The sequence below is a fragment of the Phasianus colchicus genome, chromosome 3, assembly GCF_987193195.1.
Source record: "Phasianus colchicus chromosome 3, bPhaCol1.hap1.1, whole genome shotgun sequence".
NCBI classification, from domain to species: Eukaryota; Metazoa; Chordata; class Aves; order Galliformes; family Phasianidae; genus Phasianus; species Phasianus colchicus.
Window position 1 is genome coordinate 52666524 of NC_143438.1, and position 20977 is coordinate 52687500.

Genomic DNA, 20977 nt, shown 5'->3' on the forward strand with positions numbered 1-20977 from the left:
AAATATATTGCCTATGCTACACTTTTCATTGGCCAATGGCACTGGATTTTATACTGGTTTCAAATCCAAACCAAGTGCAATACCTAAGCATAAATGCACTACTGCCCGTGTGTGTATTTGCAATTACTTCTGATTCCTCTTCATGGTTTAGGCAGACAACATGGTTACCTAAGGAGGGTAAGGAATGTTATAGTTAGCATCTTCTTACAAAACAGAGTACCAATATAAAGGAGAGATCTGCAGCAGCTTACTACAGATGGGAAGTGCCCTGTAAGCATTCAGTAATGTTTCCTAATATTTTACCCCTTTGTGCTTTAGACAGACAAAAAGTCCTGTGTTGAGAGTACACCTCAAAATGTGTAAGACACCTTTCTTCTCCTACTTATCACTTCTAATCAGACAGATGGATACACTGCTATGAAAAAATACAAAAAAAAACCCACCAAAAATAAAACAAGGACTGCATCATTTTTATTTATTTCTTTCATTCTCTGTTCAGGTAGCAAGAAATTTAATTCCAGTTGGATCAGTCTCTTGTGATATTTTTTTCTTTCATTTAATATATTTTTTAAATGCTCAGAGGCATTATGACAGAAAAGCACGTATTTTTTGTCCTGGTTTATACTCATCATCTTTACCATTACAACAAGACAAAAGCATTAAAGTAAAATTAATCATGTCAAAAGATTTTAGCAAAAAACAAGTGAGACCATGCATAAAGCATCGCTTTGTCTAGTGTGAAGTCACGCTCTGATTAAAAACATATAATGAAAGTGAAAGTAATACATCATTGCCTTAGCAGTAGGGTTTTTGGGAGAGCTATGCAATTCTGAACACACACAAAAAAAATCTTTATAGGCTTCATTTTTTGAAACTTGCATTGATTACAGAATAATTCTAACAAATAAAACATTATTTCGCATCTTTAAAGTTTAATTAATCTTAAACGTTGCAGATAAAGCAAACAACCAAAGGAGTCCCATGATTCCTGGCAGAGCTGTAGCTCATAATTAAAATAGAAGTAGTGGTGGCTGGTTCTGGCCAATGAGGCATAAGGTTGTGATATGGGGACCCCTGATTGTCCCGCACCCAGTAAGTAGTTACAAGGACAGTAAAACCTCATAGATAATGAAAAACCCTTCAGAGAGCAGAACTTCACTGTTTGTAAGGATTATCAAACACCCATCAACTTCAGTTTGTGTCACTGCCAGTAGCAACCAGGTGCTGTTACATGACATAGGCAGCACTTGGTTAAAAAATGAACTGGGGTTGTGTATGTGTAAGCAAGGCTGGAAAGAAATCACACAGTAAAGATCTGTTTGCTGTACTTGGCCATACAGTCTATAAAATCCTCTACTTTGCTCAAGCACGACTGTACAATAAGAAATGTTTCAAATTATACAGAAATGCGCACCTTATGAATCTCAGGTTAGGACTGTGACCCCATCAAACAAAATTAGGTGGCAGAAAACATTTGTGAAATGCCACTTGTTTTCTCTTTTTCTGTCTCTATCCTTTGTTGCCAACATAGAAAAAATAACTCCATGAGAAATACAAGACAGGAAATATACACAGTAATACTAGACTGTGAAAAATCTACCGATCCCTTGAGCCATAGCATTCTTGCCTATAGATGATGACATTAAAAAATTGGAAATGGGTGCATGCTTCCCCTCCTCTTCTGGATCTATGAACAAGGCAAGTTGTTTTCCTGATTCCTTTAGAATTACTCCCATTAGTACTGATGCGTTTGGTGCTTTGGGTAGCCAGGCAGAGAGAGGTGGGCAGTATCCCCTGCCAATAGATCTAGTCTTGTAGTGGGAACAAAATGAGATTGCTACTCTGCTGAGCTGTCATACTCAATAGCTTGTGTTGTTCCACCTGTAAACCGGAGTCTTCACAGCTCCGAATACAGAGCTATGGCTTACATGGAGGCAGCAGTTCCTGACGGCTGGCATTTTGCGCTCCCTGTGCATTGCACGAGGCAGGACACAGAACCCTAAGTAAAGGAATAGGTCCAACAGCCACTCCAAAGAGAAAAGAAAGAAGCAGCAAGCATCTGCCTGCACATTAGTTCACAGACCCCACTGAATAATTTCTGGGGCTCCTCTCAGTAGAGGGTGAGAAGAGACCACATCCCCTCTTCAGTGGGTGCACCCAGGAGCGAGTTTGTCAGATTGTATCCCTACCTCCAAATGTCACCGGCATGGACTGCAGAAAACGAGTAATGCAGATGGAAGAGGAAATGTTTGCTACTACAGGAGGGAATGACATACACCTCAGATGATAATGGGATAGAAGCACCCTGAAGTACCAGATACAAGGACTGTTTTCATCAAAAAGTCACTGAGCAGGACATGGGTTTTTCTCTGTCCCTGCTCTCCAGGAGCAAGCTCCTCACTTACCCTAACGAGTAGGGGGTAAGCTGCAACCTCAGGACCAACAGTGCTGTTTGAACAAATGGAGGAAAAAAAAAAAAAAGAGCAGAAATAACCTCCCCCTCCTTCACTGCTGATTGTAAGCTAGAATAGGATAAACAGATCAATTATTTTCCAAAACTGTTGATTGCAATAGAGCTAGCAGCAAAAGGATAGAAAGTGGACAAAAATATACTTCCTAAATTGCAAAAAGTACACCAAAACCAAAGATAGCACAACGTCCCTAAATTCCCACGTACCAGCTAAACATCACAGTATGTTTATACCATAAGTGCACTGTACTATTACCATGTTATACTGTAACTAGTTTGTAGTCTTTCCTAAAACAGCTGAATGATAGTTTTTAAAACCATTGAGTCCATGTACCCATATGCTATACCAGGGTCATTCAGTGTTTTACAAGTGGACAAGACAAAAGCTCTATTCCAACCTGTTCCCACTTCCTACTCTCTTTAATATTAAGTTGGAAAACAATGCAGAAGCATAAAACATTTGATTACTCGAAATGCTTGCTTTAATTTTTCAAAAATAATTATTTTTAATATTTGGCATGTAGTAATATTTTCTAGTGAACCATGCTTGCTATGGTTAAGTCTTATTCAGTGATAAAAGACAAGTGTTCTCTTCAGCATATCTAAAACACAAGCTCAAGTCAGCAGGATGGAAAGAGAATTTTTGTTTACTACCTGTTACAGTAAACCAGAAAAGCATTATTTTGATAAAAATTACATAAAATAGTTCACAAACATCTTTTTATACCACCATAAATGGCTGTGTTATTCAAATACTAGCTGTGAAGTCAAGTCAATATTTTTAACCAGAACATTTAGGTATCTTGCCTCCAGGTGCATTTTCCTACAGCTTTGAAGATAGCATCACACTGTAAGTAAGCAAGAACTGAATAAATTTCATTCTTACAAAATCTTACATATCTACAGGTATCTGAGATTCAGAATAAAGTTATTTAATGCAGTGGAGGGTTCAGATCTTGAAGCGAGGGTTGCATCTCTCTTGCGTATCAGGGTGAGCCATTGGATTAGACACAACAAATTCAAAAATACAGAGTGTGTTGGTCCTACATAATATCATTTTTCACTGACCACTTTTAGAATTTTCTTTTACTTTCAGAGCTAAGTACCTTATTCCACGCTTCTAAAAAACGTGAGCTGTAGCATATCCCCTAGCATGGATGCTGTAGACGTCCCCAATATACACTTCATATTTCCCTTTATAATTTCCATTCTTAAATAATGCCTTCAATTATTAATCCAGGGCACCTAATCCTAAGCAAGTCTTTATGCTGCAGCATTTTGAGAACAGTTCCTAAACTGTTCATAGGATAAGGCAATTTGCAGAGGCATTGTTTCAATGCGTCATAGCAGTCTTTTTTTTTTATTCTATTTCATCCTAATCTGTGCGTATAATTTAAACATGAATGCATCCCATTAAAAGGTTTAGACAACAGATGAAAAACAGAATTCTGTAAAGTGTTATTTTATTTCAAAATAAGGATGTACATTAAGAAATCCAGGTTTTACCAGTTGTCCAGTTTTAGAAGTATGGCTTTGATTTATGGATCAAAATTGCTCATTTATTATTTTATCTATACTGCTTTGGGCAATTTTGACAGTTAAAATTTAGTTTTATTGACCAATGCAGCCAGTTTAGCCACAAGGGGACTAATGCACACACAGCCTGCTGCACTCAAGAAGCTATGATTTGATTCCATGACCAAGTTAGACTGGGAATCGCAACCAACATAACAATAAGTTCCAAAGTCCTCAATGCTCCGGGCAAAATACATGCTCTAAAACACAATCAACCTTCAAAAGAAGGTGGGAAGGAATTCTGTGATAGAAGCCACCATGCACTGTTGACTGCAGCTCACATATTCCACCGATGTTTCTGTCAGCGGTGGATGCAGAACAGTACAAAGGAAGCCTTTCTTTAATGACTGCAGACAACAGATAAAGCTGGAAGAAGGAAATGAAAATGCAGAAGAGAACTGAAGGTGTGCTCTAGTACTATGGCTCACCAGGGAACTGAGTGAGAAAACTGACTAAACATTGTCTTATTTTTTTCCTAAACTAGATTTTGTTCACATCTACATAAATATGCATGCATTCATGTCACAGGATGGAAGACTTACAAGTTTACTTAAAAAACTTACTGGAATGATTTTAAGCCAATGTTAATTTAGGCCTATCCTATTATAAAATTAGCATCTTCTGCAATCTCAATTTATTGCTCCATTGTGAAGCCCCTTGTGATACATAAACAAATCTCTGAAGAGAAACAAATCAATAAAGTGTCTAATTTGATTAACCATGTTTTTAAATCCATCAAGACAACTGTACAAAAATAAACCACTTACTTGTCAGTATTTTCCATGTCTTCTTTTCATCATCATAATACTGAACCAAATTGCTGGGTAGCCGGTCAGGTCCGGGAGGCAATCCTCCAACCAATAACAGCATTTTCTTATTGGAACGAATTCTTCACCCAAAACAAGAAGACAGATGAACAACCGCATTACTGAAGAGTATTTTTAGTGGCAACAAAATCATAACCATCAAAAGAATGTTCACTGCTTGCAGTTTTCCATTTCATTTTTTGTGTTTCTTTCCCCAATCATGTCTCAACAATTTTTTGAACCAAGCAGAAAAATGATCAGAAAAGCTGCATATCTCTCTACTCATGGAATAATAAGCTTCCTTTATGCAATTTGTTAGAGGTTCATTCTAGAACGACCTTTTTCTTATATTATCCCTTTAAATCATCACTCTTTACAGCTGAATACACATGAAATGCTCTGGAGTTGTACTAAGGTTAAGCATTAAAGTTGCATGTCAAAAATCGTATTAGTCAAAATCATTATTATAAGCCATTCTACACTCAAAGAACCTTGAAAAAATTAAGGTTATGCAGAGAGTTTGTGAGCCAACTCTTTAATCACACACTGAACTTCAGATATATAGTTTAGCACAATTAGCAGCACTGGGCTAACGGTTATGGGTTAAACACTACTTACAAGCATTTTTGTTTGTTTAATTTAGCCCAGGCTTTTGCTTTCCCTTTCCCCCAGCTCTCCCCCTTCTCCTTGCTCTCCCCCTGTGCACCACTGGCTATAGCAACACCAATTGGTAAAAATGAGACTGTGATGTTGTTGTGAGCCTCCCCAGAGTGGAGCCCTGCCAATGCTTGCCACTGATCCAGCGGCATGAACCTGCTCAACTGTGCAAAGTCACTCTAATTCCCTCCCTCTGTTTTTCTACCTTCTCCCCCAGGGGGCAACCACTGAAAGGAGTGACTACCCACCCATCAACTGCTGGCAATTCGCTGCTATTAACCGTGACCGTGATTCCCAATCTGCCTGGCAGTTCTTAAGAACAGGACTGCAATGTCTCATATGCAGTAAAAGCGGTTATCTGCACCCTGGCCTCCAACACTCTACCTGATGAATGTACGCTTTCTTCACAACATTAAGGGATTTAGCACAATTGGAAGCAAAAAGGGGAGGGAAGGCCCAGACCCCCGGATGAGTCTCGGTGCTTTAACAGTCACTTCACATACAATTGAACTTTCATCGGTAATACTAAGCTAGAGACTGATAACAATGAAACAAGGTCTATACTTAAACTGTTCCTGTTAAGGAGGAAGGTGAGGTAGCCTGGAATATCTGCACCAACGTGGACAAATGTGTAGGAGGACCATGCATTTAATGGAAAGCACCCTTACAAAACACCAACGTTTTCCCCATCAGAGCAATATCACTGCAGCAATCAATATGTTGGTCTGTAGTAAACTCTCCTGGCAAAGCAAGGTGGGGAATGCTGCTGACCGAAGCCCATCACCACAACCCTGCAAATGGTGCCCAGGTGCTTCAGGCCCTACGGAGCACTCCAAGACAGGATGCTTTGCCTCAAAGACATGCAAGTGGATTCCCTCTAGTTATGGCCTAAAACAAACGGAGGGGAAAGCCTGACCCCCATTGGTGCCAGGAATGCAACCTCTCTTCAGGAGGCTGTGCAAAATGACTTGAGCTGTGCTTTAGATTGCACAGCCACCCAAAATAATAAAATCACTAAAGTTGGAAAAGACCACTGAGATCACATAGTCCAACCATCAATTCCACCATACCCCCAACCATGTCCCTCAGTGCCACAGCTGCACAGTGAGCACCTCCAGGGGCAGTGACTCCACCACCTCCCTGGACAGCCTGTGCCACTGCCTTGCCACTCTTTCTGAGAAGAAATTGTTTCTAATACCCAACCTGAACCTCCTCGTGTGCAACATAAGGCCATCCTCCCTCATCTTATCGCTGCTGCTTGGGAGAAGAGGCCAGCTCCCACCTCACCATAACCTCCTTTCAGGGTGTAGAGATACCTCCCCTGAACCTCCTCTTCTCCAGACTGAACAATCCCAGTTCCCTCTGTCTTGCTTCTCCTAAGACTTACACTTCAGACCCTCCAGCTTCACAGCCCTGAACTTCATTCAGGAAGGGAGCACAAAGATGAATACCTGATTCAGATGACACTTACAAATGAAACCCTTCAAATGGCTATAAAGAGGATGACTACAGATGTAGATTCATCTATCACAGTGATGGCCAGGGAATTCTCTGGCAGATGGCCTTGTTTGTTTTTCAAAGAATCAAGGGCTCGTGGAAGGTCTTGAATTACCAGTAGGAAAACAGTCACCCTCCTGGAGTGGGCAGGCATTGCACAGTGTGGGCAATGACACCTCGGCTGCCCCATACCACACCATGCTCCCAGCTCCAGACAGCCACCACAGCCTACAGGCTTTCTGAGCAGCCAGCCTTTGACCTTGGCACTAAACCTGTTATTTACTGTCAGATGATGACTGTTACCTGCCCACTAGACTATGTCTATCAGGAATCATCTCGTGATTGCTGTCAGCACAGACTCAACTCAGTGAGACCAAGCTCTGGGGAAAGCTTTCATAAACATTTGCCAGCGTCTTGAAACGTTCAATCTCCCAGTAAGGTTTTTAATGAGAGAACATTTGATAAAAACTATGCAATGCAGGAGCGTGATAAACTATTTTTGGTACAAGTTAGGGATGACTACACACGTAACAAGTGGCGGAGCAAACCAGAGCCATAAGTCAGTTATGCATGGCCATCCCTAACAATAGAGAATAAATTGTTTATTCCAACCCCCTCATGTTGTATGTTATATCACAATCAACTCCCTGTGTATTCTAAAATACAGAATGCCCTTGCAAGGTTTACTTGATAAAGGAGTTTATTTTGATTTTCATCTTTCATCTGTGAAACTCCCTTCTAACTCCAAAGCACTGTGAAAAACCAATGAATGGCCAAGGCTCAATAGTTAAGGTGAAGAATGAAATGTCAGATGTAACTCAGAGTTTCCAGACTTTGGCAGCTGCAACTATCCTTAACATTACTTTTCCAGCTAAACAATCTGAGAATTTGCTATATCCTGAGAAGAAGTGGCACTGTTACCTGGAAATTTCTAAAAACATCTGATTTTCTTACATACTTAACATGGGAAGCAGTATGAACAGCAACCTTTTGTTGAAGTTTAATACGTATTTAATAGCAAGCATAGTCTCCATCAAAGGCAAAGTGAATTCTCACTTGACTACCAAGAGATGGGTTACCTCACTCAAGAACATACAATATCTAACTAATCTGTCTTGAGAGCTTTTCTAGCGTGAAGATAATTCAGTGACTGAAGATATGTATGTTCTTAAAGAGATGTTTTCTCAGAGTCAATTTTGTTTACTTGAAACCAATTCTGCTCTATAAGTTTTGGTGTGAATCCCAACATTCAGAGTTTAAAAAAAAATGTTCTCAGCTCTATTATATTACATTAGATCTGTATTTGGTATCACACTGAGCAGCTCTGTTAAAATTTTCTCATACATCTCACCACATATACTAAAATATGAAACATCTGGAAATGATCACTGCATATATGTAGAAGCCTTTTCTAAATATTAAGAATGCAACTCATTGAAACACTAAGATGAATGAAAAATTTAAAAATACATGTAAGACAAAGATTCTCCTCTCCCTGCATTATTATGTATTTGTTATTTAGATAACTGAGTAATATCATGAGTAACACCTGGTATTCTGTCTGAAACATTCTCTTTACAGTTCTTATTTCACAGTGTAACATACTTCTCAGTCACATTCTGTGGTTCACAGTGTCCCTAGCAATGCTATTACAAGCATCTCGTGTTCAATACACAGTAGCAGGCCTTGGTTAGGAAAGCTAAAATAATGCTTACCATGAACCAGCAGGCCAGTGTCACACAAAAAAACTGAGATAAAATTATTGATATCTTATCCCAAAAGCATTTCCTATACCTACAATGCAGAACTCTGGTTCTCACTGATACATATACATGTGTTGTTATTATTCTGCAAACACTTTGCAGTTTCTGTTCTACTAAGATTTTAAAACAATTCACCTTAATTAAGATTCTGGGTACTCTATATGGCCTGAAACTTATTTTGTGTCAATACAAGACTGTAAACCGAAGTATACTTTAAAGTCAACAGGTGTGGTTTCATTTAGGCACAGAAAGCCTAATGATTCTGAATTTGAGAACTCATAAATGGTTTCACCGTCAGAACTGTTGAATACCTATCACATACTTAAATGCTACTGACCTCCAAGGCTGCAGGAGATGTGCATCAGCTTTAAAATTCAGGGTGCTTATTCTACAGTCTAAACAAACTGTGAGTATACTGGGCAAAACACTGAGCCCAGAAGAGTTTATCACCTTATGAAGAATCAGCAGAAAAGACAGTGAGAGATCTCAATAACCCTTACAGCCACATCCACCCAAAGCTCCTTTGCAACCATGACAGCCTTATGTTAACAGAAAACACATTAATGGGAAATATTCTTCTTGTACTTTTTTTTTTTTTTAATTAGCTTATCCATCAATCTTGCACTGCTGTGTTTTCCCCATCTTGACACTTAATAGAAGTTCATTCTACAAAGACAGGAAAGAAAATAAGCTCCATCAACAGGTTTGCTCCAGATTCCTTCAGTTTTTAAACAATGCAGTAAAGCTTCACTTTCTGCATTGGTGAATGCAGAGAGAATAGAACGCAAGAGAATAAAACAAAGAATGACAATCCTGTGTTTCTTCAGAAATTCTGTGTAGTGTTACATCAGAAAGAAAATTGCCTCTTGGACATAAAGGTGATAATAGCAATCAACAGAAAAATTTAAAAAAAAGGCTTTTCCAACTCCACTTTCAGATTAACTCAAGGCTACAATAGCACCAAAACCCTGGACCATTCATTCTCTTATAGTCACTGTCACTCCAACTTGAGTGTGGAAGGACTCAGATTGCTCTTCAGACCAGGAAACTTGTGGTACATGTGTGATGCCTCACTCCTGCTGACAAACAGGACTTGACAAGCAGCAGAGCTAAACTAAACCTCAGACATCTTCTCACTGAACTGAGGCTCAAACACAATAGGCAAAAGCTCACATTTAGCAAGAGCACATGAATGGATGGTAAATTTTAAGTACATACCAGATTTGAGAAAATAGAGGCCGATACACTGTGATACCACCAAAGCAACAAGTAGCAAGAATCCCAGGAAAAGCACACACAAATAATCTGTATCAGTTAGCATTTTAGATACAGACCTTTCTGTTGTTAACACTAAAGACTTAATTTAACCCTCAGAAACCAGAATGGTGCTCCATAACATTTTTCTTCCAAAGCCTCAGAAGGAGTTTTGTGTCCAACAAAAATAAAAGGGAGAATTCAATTGCTGACTGTGAATTTGAACTGATGATGCAAACATGCATCTACCCATGGCTGAAGAATCTGTTTTGCTGTCACAGAACATATTATGAGATCTTTAGCAATTCCCTTTCCCAATTCTGGATAGGCATTTCGGTGCAACATCTTCTGAAAACTGCTTATTTTGATACAGTTTGGCTTCCACAGCTGACTGCAAAGATAGTCATGATTAGCAACACATGGTTGTTAATAGTGGGAAAATATCATTAACCAGAAATTAACTATGAAGTTGATGAAAGCCATAATACACAAATGCAAGCTTTACTTTGGACAGAAAAATGTTGTGAGGCTTTGGTAGCACATCAGTAAACTAATGCAGACTGCAACTTGTAGGTGACAGGTATCCAGAATCACTTCCCAATCCCACAAGTACTGCCAGGAGAAGGACCTAAACTCTCCCCATCATCATATCAAGTCCTGCAGGCAGCAGCTCTGCCACAACTCTAAACTGACAGGAATATCCATCTTGTGGGCAATGTACAAACCTAAATGAATACTTCAGATTTGTCAGAACTCAAAGCACACTGAGAACTCCCTCGATCTCTTTGCAAATTGTGACCAAGAAATGTTTTAGTTCTTAGATTCAAAAGATGTTCACAAATACACTGAACATATGTTTCTTTATGAATTGACTTTTCTTGCTGTTCTATTTACACATATTGCTGGAGATCCACTCAAAAGAACAAAGAAAAACTTCCCAGTGAAATCATAAACCTAAAAATCAGTCTGACCATTGACTAGTATCACAAAGATTCTCATTTTCATCTCCTCGCTCACTTTGTAAAGCCTGCATAACAAAAAAGCCCACAATACACACTCTCATTACAGCAGAGCTCACAGTGACGTTCACTAAATATCTTCACTGGTGCCCAAAATGCAGCTGCTCCCTCACTTTTTCTCCATGCTGTGCAGTCAGGGCACAGACCTGCTGAGCAGTGACAAGCTGTGCTGGGGACACAGAGAGATCTGTTATTTTTTTTCCCTCTCTGAATCTACTCTTCTTTTTTTCCCCAATGTATTCTATTTTAAAAAATAACGGTACTAGAAAGGTTGCTTCAACAGCAATTTTTCATTTCTATCTCCATCTAAAAAGCAAAAGCTCACAAGTAGGTGAACTTTTTGTCTGACAGACCACACATAACTGTTGTATATTGACTTGACAAGTCAGGGTTTTCTTTGAATGCCTTTATACCTACAGTTGCTAAGCAAGTTTCCTTTCTATAACTTAAAATATGTTTGGACCTCTGAATACCCCATCTTTTCTTTATGGATCCAAACCCATTGCTGCTACTCATTTAGAATAAGTAAACCTCTAAGAGTTATGGAATATTTTTAGCTGGAGGATATTTAAAATTAATGTCTTTACCTCTGGGGATAAAACCCTCTGAATGGATGTCTTAGGAGTAGACCACTGTCCTGGAAGAGTGGCACCTATCATCAGCTTTTCTTTGGGAGGAATGCACAGGAATGTGCTTTCATCTTTGTCTCCCTGTAATCCAGCCTATTCCTTGTGTTGAGAAGAGACTGGTACCACATCCTCACAAAGTTTCTCAGCAGCTTTTCTGTGTCGAGTTTTGTCAGAGTTGCTGTATCCCTACACAACACCACTGTACTTTATCACTTGATATAGGCTTTAATAAATGTGCTGTCTCTGTGATGAGCTTATCTCCCTGAAAATTTCCTTAATCAAAGGTGTCATCCCTTTTGCACTAGTTATGTTGCAACCAAATATCTTTCTGTGGAAGCTTATTACAAAACTGCAGGTCTAATAGCTTTGTGCACTTCCTATAACAATGATACCCATACAAACAGATCATCTGAACACAACTTTACATTTACTGAGATCTGAATGCTGAGGATAACCTTACTAGCAACTCAGAGAACACCTGCAGCATTGTAAGGGATCTATCTGAATCACAGCAATGTTAATAGAAAATCTTATACTCACAGTCAAAAAATCTCCTCTGTCATAAACCCTATTGGCAAAACTCTGCAAACAACCAATTTACCATATTGCTGGCAGTTCTGAAGAATCTTACACTCCCTTGATCCTGAATACTAAAAAAAAAAAATAAACATGAAGAAAATGTCAAATCTAAATGCTGCTGAAATTTGTTTTCCTCATCTCCTCCTTTTCTTTCCTTTTCTTCTTTGTCTTAGACAGAAGCAGTAAAATGAAATGTTTATAGAATGCTTCAGGGTGGTCAAGTCTGCATTTTTCTCTTAGAAAATTTCAATCAGCTCTTCTTACTGACACACACACTGTGAAAAGTCAGAAGTCTCTCTTTTTTTGATTCTGTATCAGACATCTATGACTACAGGAGGTCTCCGTACCAGAGGCTGTGCTCTCTCCAGCTGAGCTTCCTTTTCGTTAGAAGCTGTCGAGAAACAGAACCTGCTGCTGCCTCACATAAGCCGTGACTGGTTACTTTTCCCACTTTATTTTTCTGAAAGGAGGCAGCAGTCAGGGAAAGATCAGAGGAATCTACTGCGGCATCAACCTCTGTTTGCTTCCAGCTCCAGTGTAAACCGTCTGTTTCCACTGAACTTGGCAGCTGATAACATTTGCTCAAACTTCATTGTCTGCTTTCCAAGAATACAGCAAGAACAGTTGACTAGTAATGGTACTAGGCACGACAGTCTTTAAAGAAAATTTCGGGAAGCCAACAAATACGAAAAGCAATGCCAGAAAGTATCTAATAACAGATTTTCTCTTCCCATACAGGCTAATTTCTTTAGTAGCTGGGTAAGTCGGTAGGTAGATTGATACATCTGTAATACCAGGCAGGATGGCAACAAAACCAACAACAGAAAGACATGTTTACAGAGCAGTGGAGGCCAGCCCCAAATTTTTAATCAGGAATCTAATTAACATAAATGTTTGATCTTCTCAGACCATACTCTGCAAAAGGATATTAACAAACCGTCCTAATTATGAAACTGCTTTGGTTATTTTAAATGAGTAATTTGAAAGGATAAAATGGTGTCTTTACAAATTTTGAGGACTTTTCCCCATTATCTGTTTATCACAACTGAAGGTTTGTTAGTTTGGGTTTTTTATGCAAAAACACTTGCTCTCAATTTTGTGCTGCTTGCCCTCCTCACTCCCCTAGACTCACTGTACATTCTCTTTGAGTGCAAGCTCAAAAAGATTTAAGTATTTCTCTTTGAGTATAAACTGAAATAATTACACCATCCCTGCTTTGTTTCATTTACTGGTCAGTAGTCACAAATTCAGAACCTCAATATTTTTCCACTAAGAAGAACCTATGCCTTTAAGGACTAAATGCAGACACGGTTTGCATGACCTTCTCCTTTCCATCTCCTCTCTCCATTTGAGGAGGACGTCTGTCAGGAAAAGAGAGGACATGCAGACAGCTGAGAGACAGGTGTGTGTTGTTCACCTTGATCCTACAGCACTCAATTAGCGAAAGGTACACTAAATCATACTAACTGGACACTGTTTGCTAGGCAACATCCTTATTTAAGAGTCCCTGCACCATCTGTGGCTCAAGTTTCCCCTTACACAATAGCCCTGGACTGTGTTGGCAAAGCTTGGGCAAGATCAGGGCAGGATCTCATGAGGGACAAATCCATTCCTTCAGGGACCCACAGCATTTGTAAATAGCTGCACAGATTGCCACAGATGGTTGAAAGGGGCACCTTTTGTTAAATACAGGAAGCTCCCATTTTTCCCAGCACTTTGTCCTCAGTTTGAGTGGCTTAATAAGACTATTATCTTTTACTATTTTTTTTTTTTAATTAACCTCATTTCCCCTCTAAAACAAGAGGGCTGGGAAAAATTTCACTGGCTTTTCCAGTGGAATAAAAGTTTAGACAGGCAGATACATCTACATGCATCTACCTACAAAGACAAGGAGAAGGGTACAAACAACACCATGTCAGGTTTTCTATTTTCTACCACTCTGTCTTCAGTATGCTACTGGAAGAATTTTAACAAAAGCAGTCTGTGCCTGCACATCCCCTCCCTTCAAGAAACAAAAGCACACTGCACCACTCAGGAGGAGGCAGGTGGATCTGGATGGAGTCCTACCTGGCAGTGGTGCGAGGGCAATGAGGAGCTGGAGATATTGGGGCTCTGTGCTTCCAGAGGATGCAAATCAGGAGGGGCTGGCCGTTTCCAACAATTGCTCCAGCCAGGTACCTCTGAACAGAACACTGGTGCACATGGCACTTGACACCCCCTGCTACAGTTTTCAGAAAGAGGATTGCCCACAACAGACACCATTAAATATTCTGTTAGTTATGCTTTTTTCTTAACAAGTACTGTAAGTGGGCCAAGAAACTGGCTATCCCCAGTGTTCCCACAGCCACTGAGGATTTCATGGTCAGGATATACACAACTTTAAGAAGGCTCCAAGGGATGGTCCTGACTCACAGCAGTGCTTTTACAACAACAGTGCTGCCTCTGACCATACCTAGGCTCCAGCGCTCCCTCCTCTTGGATATTCAACCATCTCTTTGGTTACACTTCAGCACCAGCCTGTCTACAAAGGCAAATGAATGCACATAAGGCAAGTAAGGCAAGTAGGTGAGACTAACTAGGATTAAACTGACTACAGTTCTGTGGTTCGCTTCCCTGCAGCCTCTAATGTGTCAGTCTCTGTTCTGCAGCTCAGCTGAGAGAGTCCTGGCACAGGAACAATTTACTGATATTTATTCAGGCACATAAGACCCGATCCAAAGCCCAACAAAATAAACCTGAGCCTCGTGTTCACTCTGTTCACACTGTAATGCAAACGTTAATAATTCAAGTCTGTCATAAAATGGATTTTTTTTTTTTATTCAGATGTTTATTGTGAATGAGAAATATTTCAGACTCCAAATTAACAACAAGTACAACTGTTAGTTAAAAATTCAAATATTGGTGTAAGAATCACAGAGGCAGAGTCAGGTGGCTAGTTTCTAGCACACATGACAATGTATGTCAGTGGGGAAAAAAAAAAAAAGCACTTTTCTTTTAACAACTATCAAACACCTCCAGCAACTCCACAAAAATTTTAGCAGGAAAAGAAGTTGAACTGGAGTAAAAAAGAATGTGCAGACAAATAGTGCATTCAAGAAGGAAATTATTTAATTGCCAAGAGACAACCCGTTTTTTCACATTTTTAATCTCCTCTGCAGAAAGTAATACAGACTGGAATATGTACGTCTTCCACATAAATGCTAGTGTCTCATGCTGCTCTTCACTTTCCCCCCTTCATCAACAGTTACCACCTTTCTACTGAGTGAAAACTGGTCATCCTGTCTTAATCCCTCGCCACTTTAATTTCCTGACATTTTCACTAATATTACAAAATACAGAACAGTCTGGATTACACCCTCTCTCTGCCAAAACTAAAGAAAAAGAGAAAACCCTATTATCAGCTTCAGCTGGACCAGAATTCACACTTCTAATCTCTCGAAGGTCTAGTAACTCAGGGAACAAAAGTATAGGAAAACAGCTGGGTCTGTGCATTCTGGAACTTCACTGAACCCAGAAAACAGACAGTACAGTCAAGCTTAGCCTTCTTATCTCTTCGTCTTTTTATTCTCCTCCTTTTAATTTCAGTCTCTAATTCCGTATTTCCTGCCTAGGACTTTCTCCATCTCAGGTCAGTTGATTTATCCTCATCCTCTTTTCCTCCCGCACATCTAAAACAGGTTTTCCAGAAACTGAAATGCTCAGCTGTTATTGACAACAGATGCTGTTTCTGCCAAGAATTAGTTTTTTTCATTTTGTTTCAATCTCTCTCTTCTCTTTATTTGCCTTTTTTCCCCCCCATCTCCCTGCTTGCCTGTTTTCCTATTTTCCTGTTTGATACCCTATTCTTTCTCTCTTCTCCCTTCAAAATAGTACTTCTCTCCCCCTTTCCCTCCTTCATGTGCACTTTCTTGCTCCCATGACTTAGGTCCCATTTCTCCCTCAGGGTACCTTAATTCCTTTCTTTTCTTGCATTTTCTCTCTCTCCCAGCTCCACTTTCCTCAGTCTTCTCCAGTTACCTGATACAGCCATACAGACCTCTCACTGCTGCTCTGCCTGCAAATCCGGAAAGGAGCTGATCAGCCCAAATTCCTATTGATTTTAACACGGGTTATGTGTGTTCTGTCACTGATAAACAACTCCGAGGCTGTACTGTGCTGCCTCTCCCCACCCTCTGTACCTTATCACGTCTGTCTGAAACAGAAATCATTGTAAATAGTTAAAGACGAGCAAAACCATAGCATTGTCACAATGTTCTATAAGAAAGCAACAATATTTATGCAAAAGATTTCATGATAAGCCTTTTCATCTAAGTATCCTGTATTTCTCCATCTTCTCTCTGCAGCTATGTCATGCATTAGCACAAACAAAATCAAAGGTAAAAACTTGGCACTACACAGCAGGGAGATGTTTTTGACCATTTTCATTGTTGCAAGTAAATAGTGAAGCAGTAATTTTCACTAGCTCACTCATCTTCAAAAGTGAAATTTCTTCCAGCAACTCAGTAATGTTCTAACCCAGAACTTTTTAAAAATTGAAAACATACACCAGATATTATATAAAATACACTGCATTACACAATAAACCACAGACATTCTAATCTGTGATAATATTCCAGTGAAGTCCTGAGAGTCAAATAAATAAGCAGAAGATTAACATTCTTCTACCTAAACGTATTTTCTTCTCGGACCTCCAGAAAACATAACAGCACAGAGTCATGATGTCTTTCAGGCACAGCCAAAATCATTTAAGTCTAATGTTTGGGGTCATCCTAACAGGCCCAATCTGTTCTGCATGGAATGTCTTCAGGTGATGTCAAAGCTGACCATGTCTTGGGAAGCTGTGGTAGCATCTCATACACTGAGAAATACATTAGGTGAAAGGGATGGAAGCCAGACAAGCAAGTAGAACTTGTGCAGAGTGAGGTGCCTGATTAAATGTGAGCTGAAATATCCACCTCCCGTGCTGACAGCCTAAACTCAAGAGTGTTCAGAAGTTGGAATGTTATTTCTCAACTTTTTAGACAGCAATCATTTAGCTGCTGTGCTTTGAAAAAATAATTTTACAAGAATGCATGGGGACATTCAAGCATTTAACTTCTCTCAAGAATCTTCAGGAAAAAAAATGAAAGTGCTCTCCCTGCGGGTAAATACCCTTTCCTCTTCTTGGCAGAGCCTTGCCCATGTGGCACAGAAGACAAACCAGGACCTCCCAGCCCAGGCACTGCAGGATCTGCAGTGGTAGCACCACGTCTACAAGTAGCCCTGCTCATAGCGCACACACTGGATCATGACCCAAAACTGCATGACAGCAGCAAAACCTTGTGTGCTCTCCATTGTGCTTACTTTGCTTGAGAAATATAAGTAGGCTAAATTCCAAAATGGTAGTGTGTGTATATATGTAAAAAGTGCACGTACAGTGCAGCACGTTACAAAATATTACTGTTTTTAAAAAAAGCAGAAAAGTTATTGGCAAATCATGATTCTGAGTGTGATTATTCCAGGACTTTTCCAAATTCCTTCCAAGGGCTGTAAGCAGGTGACTGCAGCTCTGTGCTGCTGCGCTTCCCCCTAGCACGTGGTATATCGCACAGTATATATTATGCTGCACAAGAGGAACAATTAATCTCTTCCTAAAGACATGTGAGCCTTTTGTGAATGACCTTTCATTAAACTTTAAATTTTAAATTACCAAGGTCACCACTGCTCACAGAAAAGGTAATCTGGGCTAAAAATTATTACACAGAGAAGGACTTTATCTATTTGCACACATACTTAACTGCTCAGTTACTTTTAAGATCTCTTTCAGCAAATTAGTAACTTGAGAGGCTTTTTGAGGATTTTCTTCCTTGAAACAAAAATTTTCCTGTATGCCAACCTGTCAGAATTGCAGCTTTGGAGATGCTATGGGTAACAAAAAACCCAAGTTTGGAAATTTCTATAGTCCTGGTAATGTTTTTTGTTTCCTCATTCATGTTTGAGAAGGCACTTCACACATGCTGAAGTTGGGAAGGTGACGGTGTGTTACCCCATTACAGTTAAGGGGCTCTTAAATTCTACCGCTTACACATCCATGCAGATCTCTTACAGAAATAACGGTGGTGTTTAAACCCCCCTCCCCACAAGCCATTAAGTGAGTGCAACTTTGAATCTAATCTAGGTCTAAAGTAGGATCCTTTAGTGCACGCTCCCGCTTACGTGACAAGCCAGTCTCCAGCACCAGGAGTATCAGATGCTTGCAGCATCCATGACACTTGTAAGCATTCAGTGGTCAGAACACCACTACATATCCTTCAAATGACATGGACCAGTGAAGCTGGAAGGTATCTCCACTGAACCAAGCAGCTGGTATCGTAGCAATCCGCCAGGACACGAGCCCCAGCATGCCCCAGGCGGCACACAGCGGCTAACTCACAACTCCGTGCTGGGTTTGCATTCTGAAAGTCAGCAGCTCTGAATATTGAAATGCAGAAGGGACACAGCAGCTGGAGCAGCAGCCTCTCAGAAACACTCTGCCCTGCGAAACGCTGGTGTTTGCTTGTAGTTGTGGGGGTTTAGGAGTGAGATCAATCAGACAGCAAGGTGATGAGCACGACAAAACACTAACAGAGCAGCTAGCTGAGTAATGAGAGAAGGCTGAGCATTCCTGAACTTAAATCACTAGGGTATCTCTCACTCAGAGATAAAAAGAACCCTCTGCACTTTCTTCTGAAGTATTTAGCAATGTATTATTTGTTCTTGCTACTGTTAAGTCATTAACTAGCCTTTTAGCTAGAAGGCTGCATAATACAACCAGTGTGCTCCGATTCCTGCACTACTGTGTCACTGTACCTGGAGGACGGCATTATCTTCCTGGTTTTGAATGAGATCAGGTCTGAACACATTTCAAAAGGAAAAACAAAACAGCCCTTCATTTTGGGTGTATTTACTCTTCATTAAACTCTGTGCTGTGCTTCCAGGTCCCCAAACCGACCTCACGCTGTCAACCTTTGGCACTGTGATTCGCCATATTATTCAAAGAACATAACCATCATGTCACATCTACAGAGAGGGTGAAGTCACAAGTTCGCAGGCGCAGCATGGAAATCACCTTAGCATCACCAGTATCGAGGTGTGCACAGACAACACTTAATTATAAAAGTAATTCACCGGATTTAGGGCTGGGTGCCGTTATGTCCTGAAGACTCACCTCCTCGCTAAAAACCGGGGACAAAATCCAACGTGCGGCCCACGGCGGGTCATTACAGCAGGCCGCCACGGCGTGACCCCACGCTCACGCTCCGGCCCCACGGCTTCAGCACGACGGCAGCTCCTCCAGCGGGAGCCCCAGCGGGGACGGGTCGCGCCACGGCCCGCGCACGGCTGGCAGCCGCGTCCCGCCGGGAGCCCCGCAGCTGGGAGGCTTCTCCCGGCCCGGCCCCGCCTCGCGCCCCGCGGGGAAACCCTCGGGCCCGGCCCCCTCACCTGCTGGCCAGGCTCTGCCGGCAGTGCTGCCTGAAGGGCATCAGGTGGTAGTTCATGGCGTCCAGCAGCAGCTTTTGGCAGACGGGGTCGGTGCGCATGAAATCCACCGACTGCACCCGCTCCACCAGCTCCGGCGCCGGGATGAGGGCGAAGCGGAGGCGCTTCATCAGGTCCGGGGCGTACTGCATGCGGGTCTCCCGGTCGTGCTCCAGCCAGAGCACGGACATCTGGAAGAGGGCCAGCTCCGACTCGACCGGGGGGGGCAGCGAGTCGAGCAGGGCGCGCATCTCCTCGAAGTTGAGCAGCAGCACGTCTTCCACCAGGTACTTGTTGGCCAGCTTCTTGGTCTCCTCCAGGCCGTGCAGCGCGGCGATCTTGCACACCTGCTTGTAGTTCTGCACCGAGATCTGGTCGTTGAGGAACTGCACGCACAGCTTGGTGACCTGCGGGATGTGCAGGATCTTGCTGACCGACAGCACCTCCTCCACCGTGTCCAGCGAGAGGGTGACGTTGGCCGTGTAGAGGTACTCCAGCACCAGGCGCAGCCCGATGGACGAGCAGCCTTGCAGCACCAGGTTGTTGATGGCCCGCGGGCTGGCCAGCAGCTTGTCCTCGGGGGAGGAGGACGGCGTGCCCGGCTCCTCCTGCGGCGGCGGCGGCGGCTCCTTCGGGGGGGCTCCCCCGAGCCCGTCCTGGGCGCCGGGCCCCAGCCCCAGGGCGTGGGGGTGGCCGCCGCCGCTGGAGAAGAGGGATCGGAAGTACTGGGAGCAGGAGGCCAGCACAGCCTTGTGGCAGTGGAACTGCTGGCCCTGGGCCGTCAGGGTGACGTCGCAGAAGAGCTGCTTCCTCCACAGCAGGTTGAGGCCGTGCAGCAGGTTGTCGCTGTGGCTGGGGTCGAAGGTGGAGGTCCTGTCCCCGGATCTGGACATGGCGAGCGGCCTCGGGCGCACCTGCCTTTAAACCCTCCTCCGACCTGGGCAGAGGGTGGGGAGGAGAGGGGTGGGGAGGGGGTCGGGGCGGGGGGAACACAACAACAAACAGCTTTAGAGGCCTGCGGGACGCACCGCGGCGGGCGGGCAGCAACTTGGGAGGGCTGGAGGAGGGTCGGGCTGGGGGCTGCCCCCGTGCTCCATGCACACGCACGCACACACACACAGCACCCTTTTCTCCTCCCTCCTCCCTGCACGCCGGGCTGCTCTCCAGGGGAGGAGCGAGGAAGCGTAACGTTTTCAAAGCTGAACACCCCCCTTCCTCCGCCAAAAAAAAA

The 20977-nt window shown here is 42.1% G+C and overlaps 1 protein-coding gene across 3 annotated transcripts in view; it reads right to left on the minus strand.

Moving 5' to 3' along the window:
• KLHL14 (kelch like family member 14) overlaps nucleotides 1-20977 on the minus strand; it is a 61045-nt gene that overhangs the window by 38985 nt on the left and 1083 nt on the right. For all 3 annotated transcript variants that reach the window (XM_090137511.1, XM_031612789.2, XM_090137510.1), the window contains exons 2-3: nucleotides 19711-20683; nucleotides 4813-4934 (exon numbers count right to left, since the gene is read on the minus strand). In XM_090137511.1, the coding sequence (XP_089993637.1) occupies nucleotides 4813-4934; nucleotides 19711-20639 (1051 nt within the window). In that variant the 5' untranslated portion in view covers nucleotides 20640-20683. The remainder of the gene's footprint in view (nucleotides 1-4812; nucleotides 4935-19710; nucleotides 20684-20977) is intronic.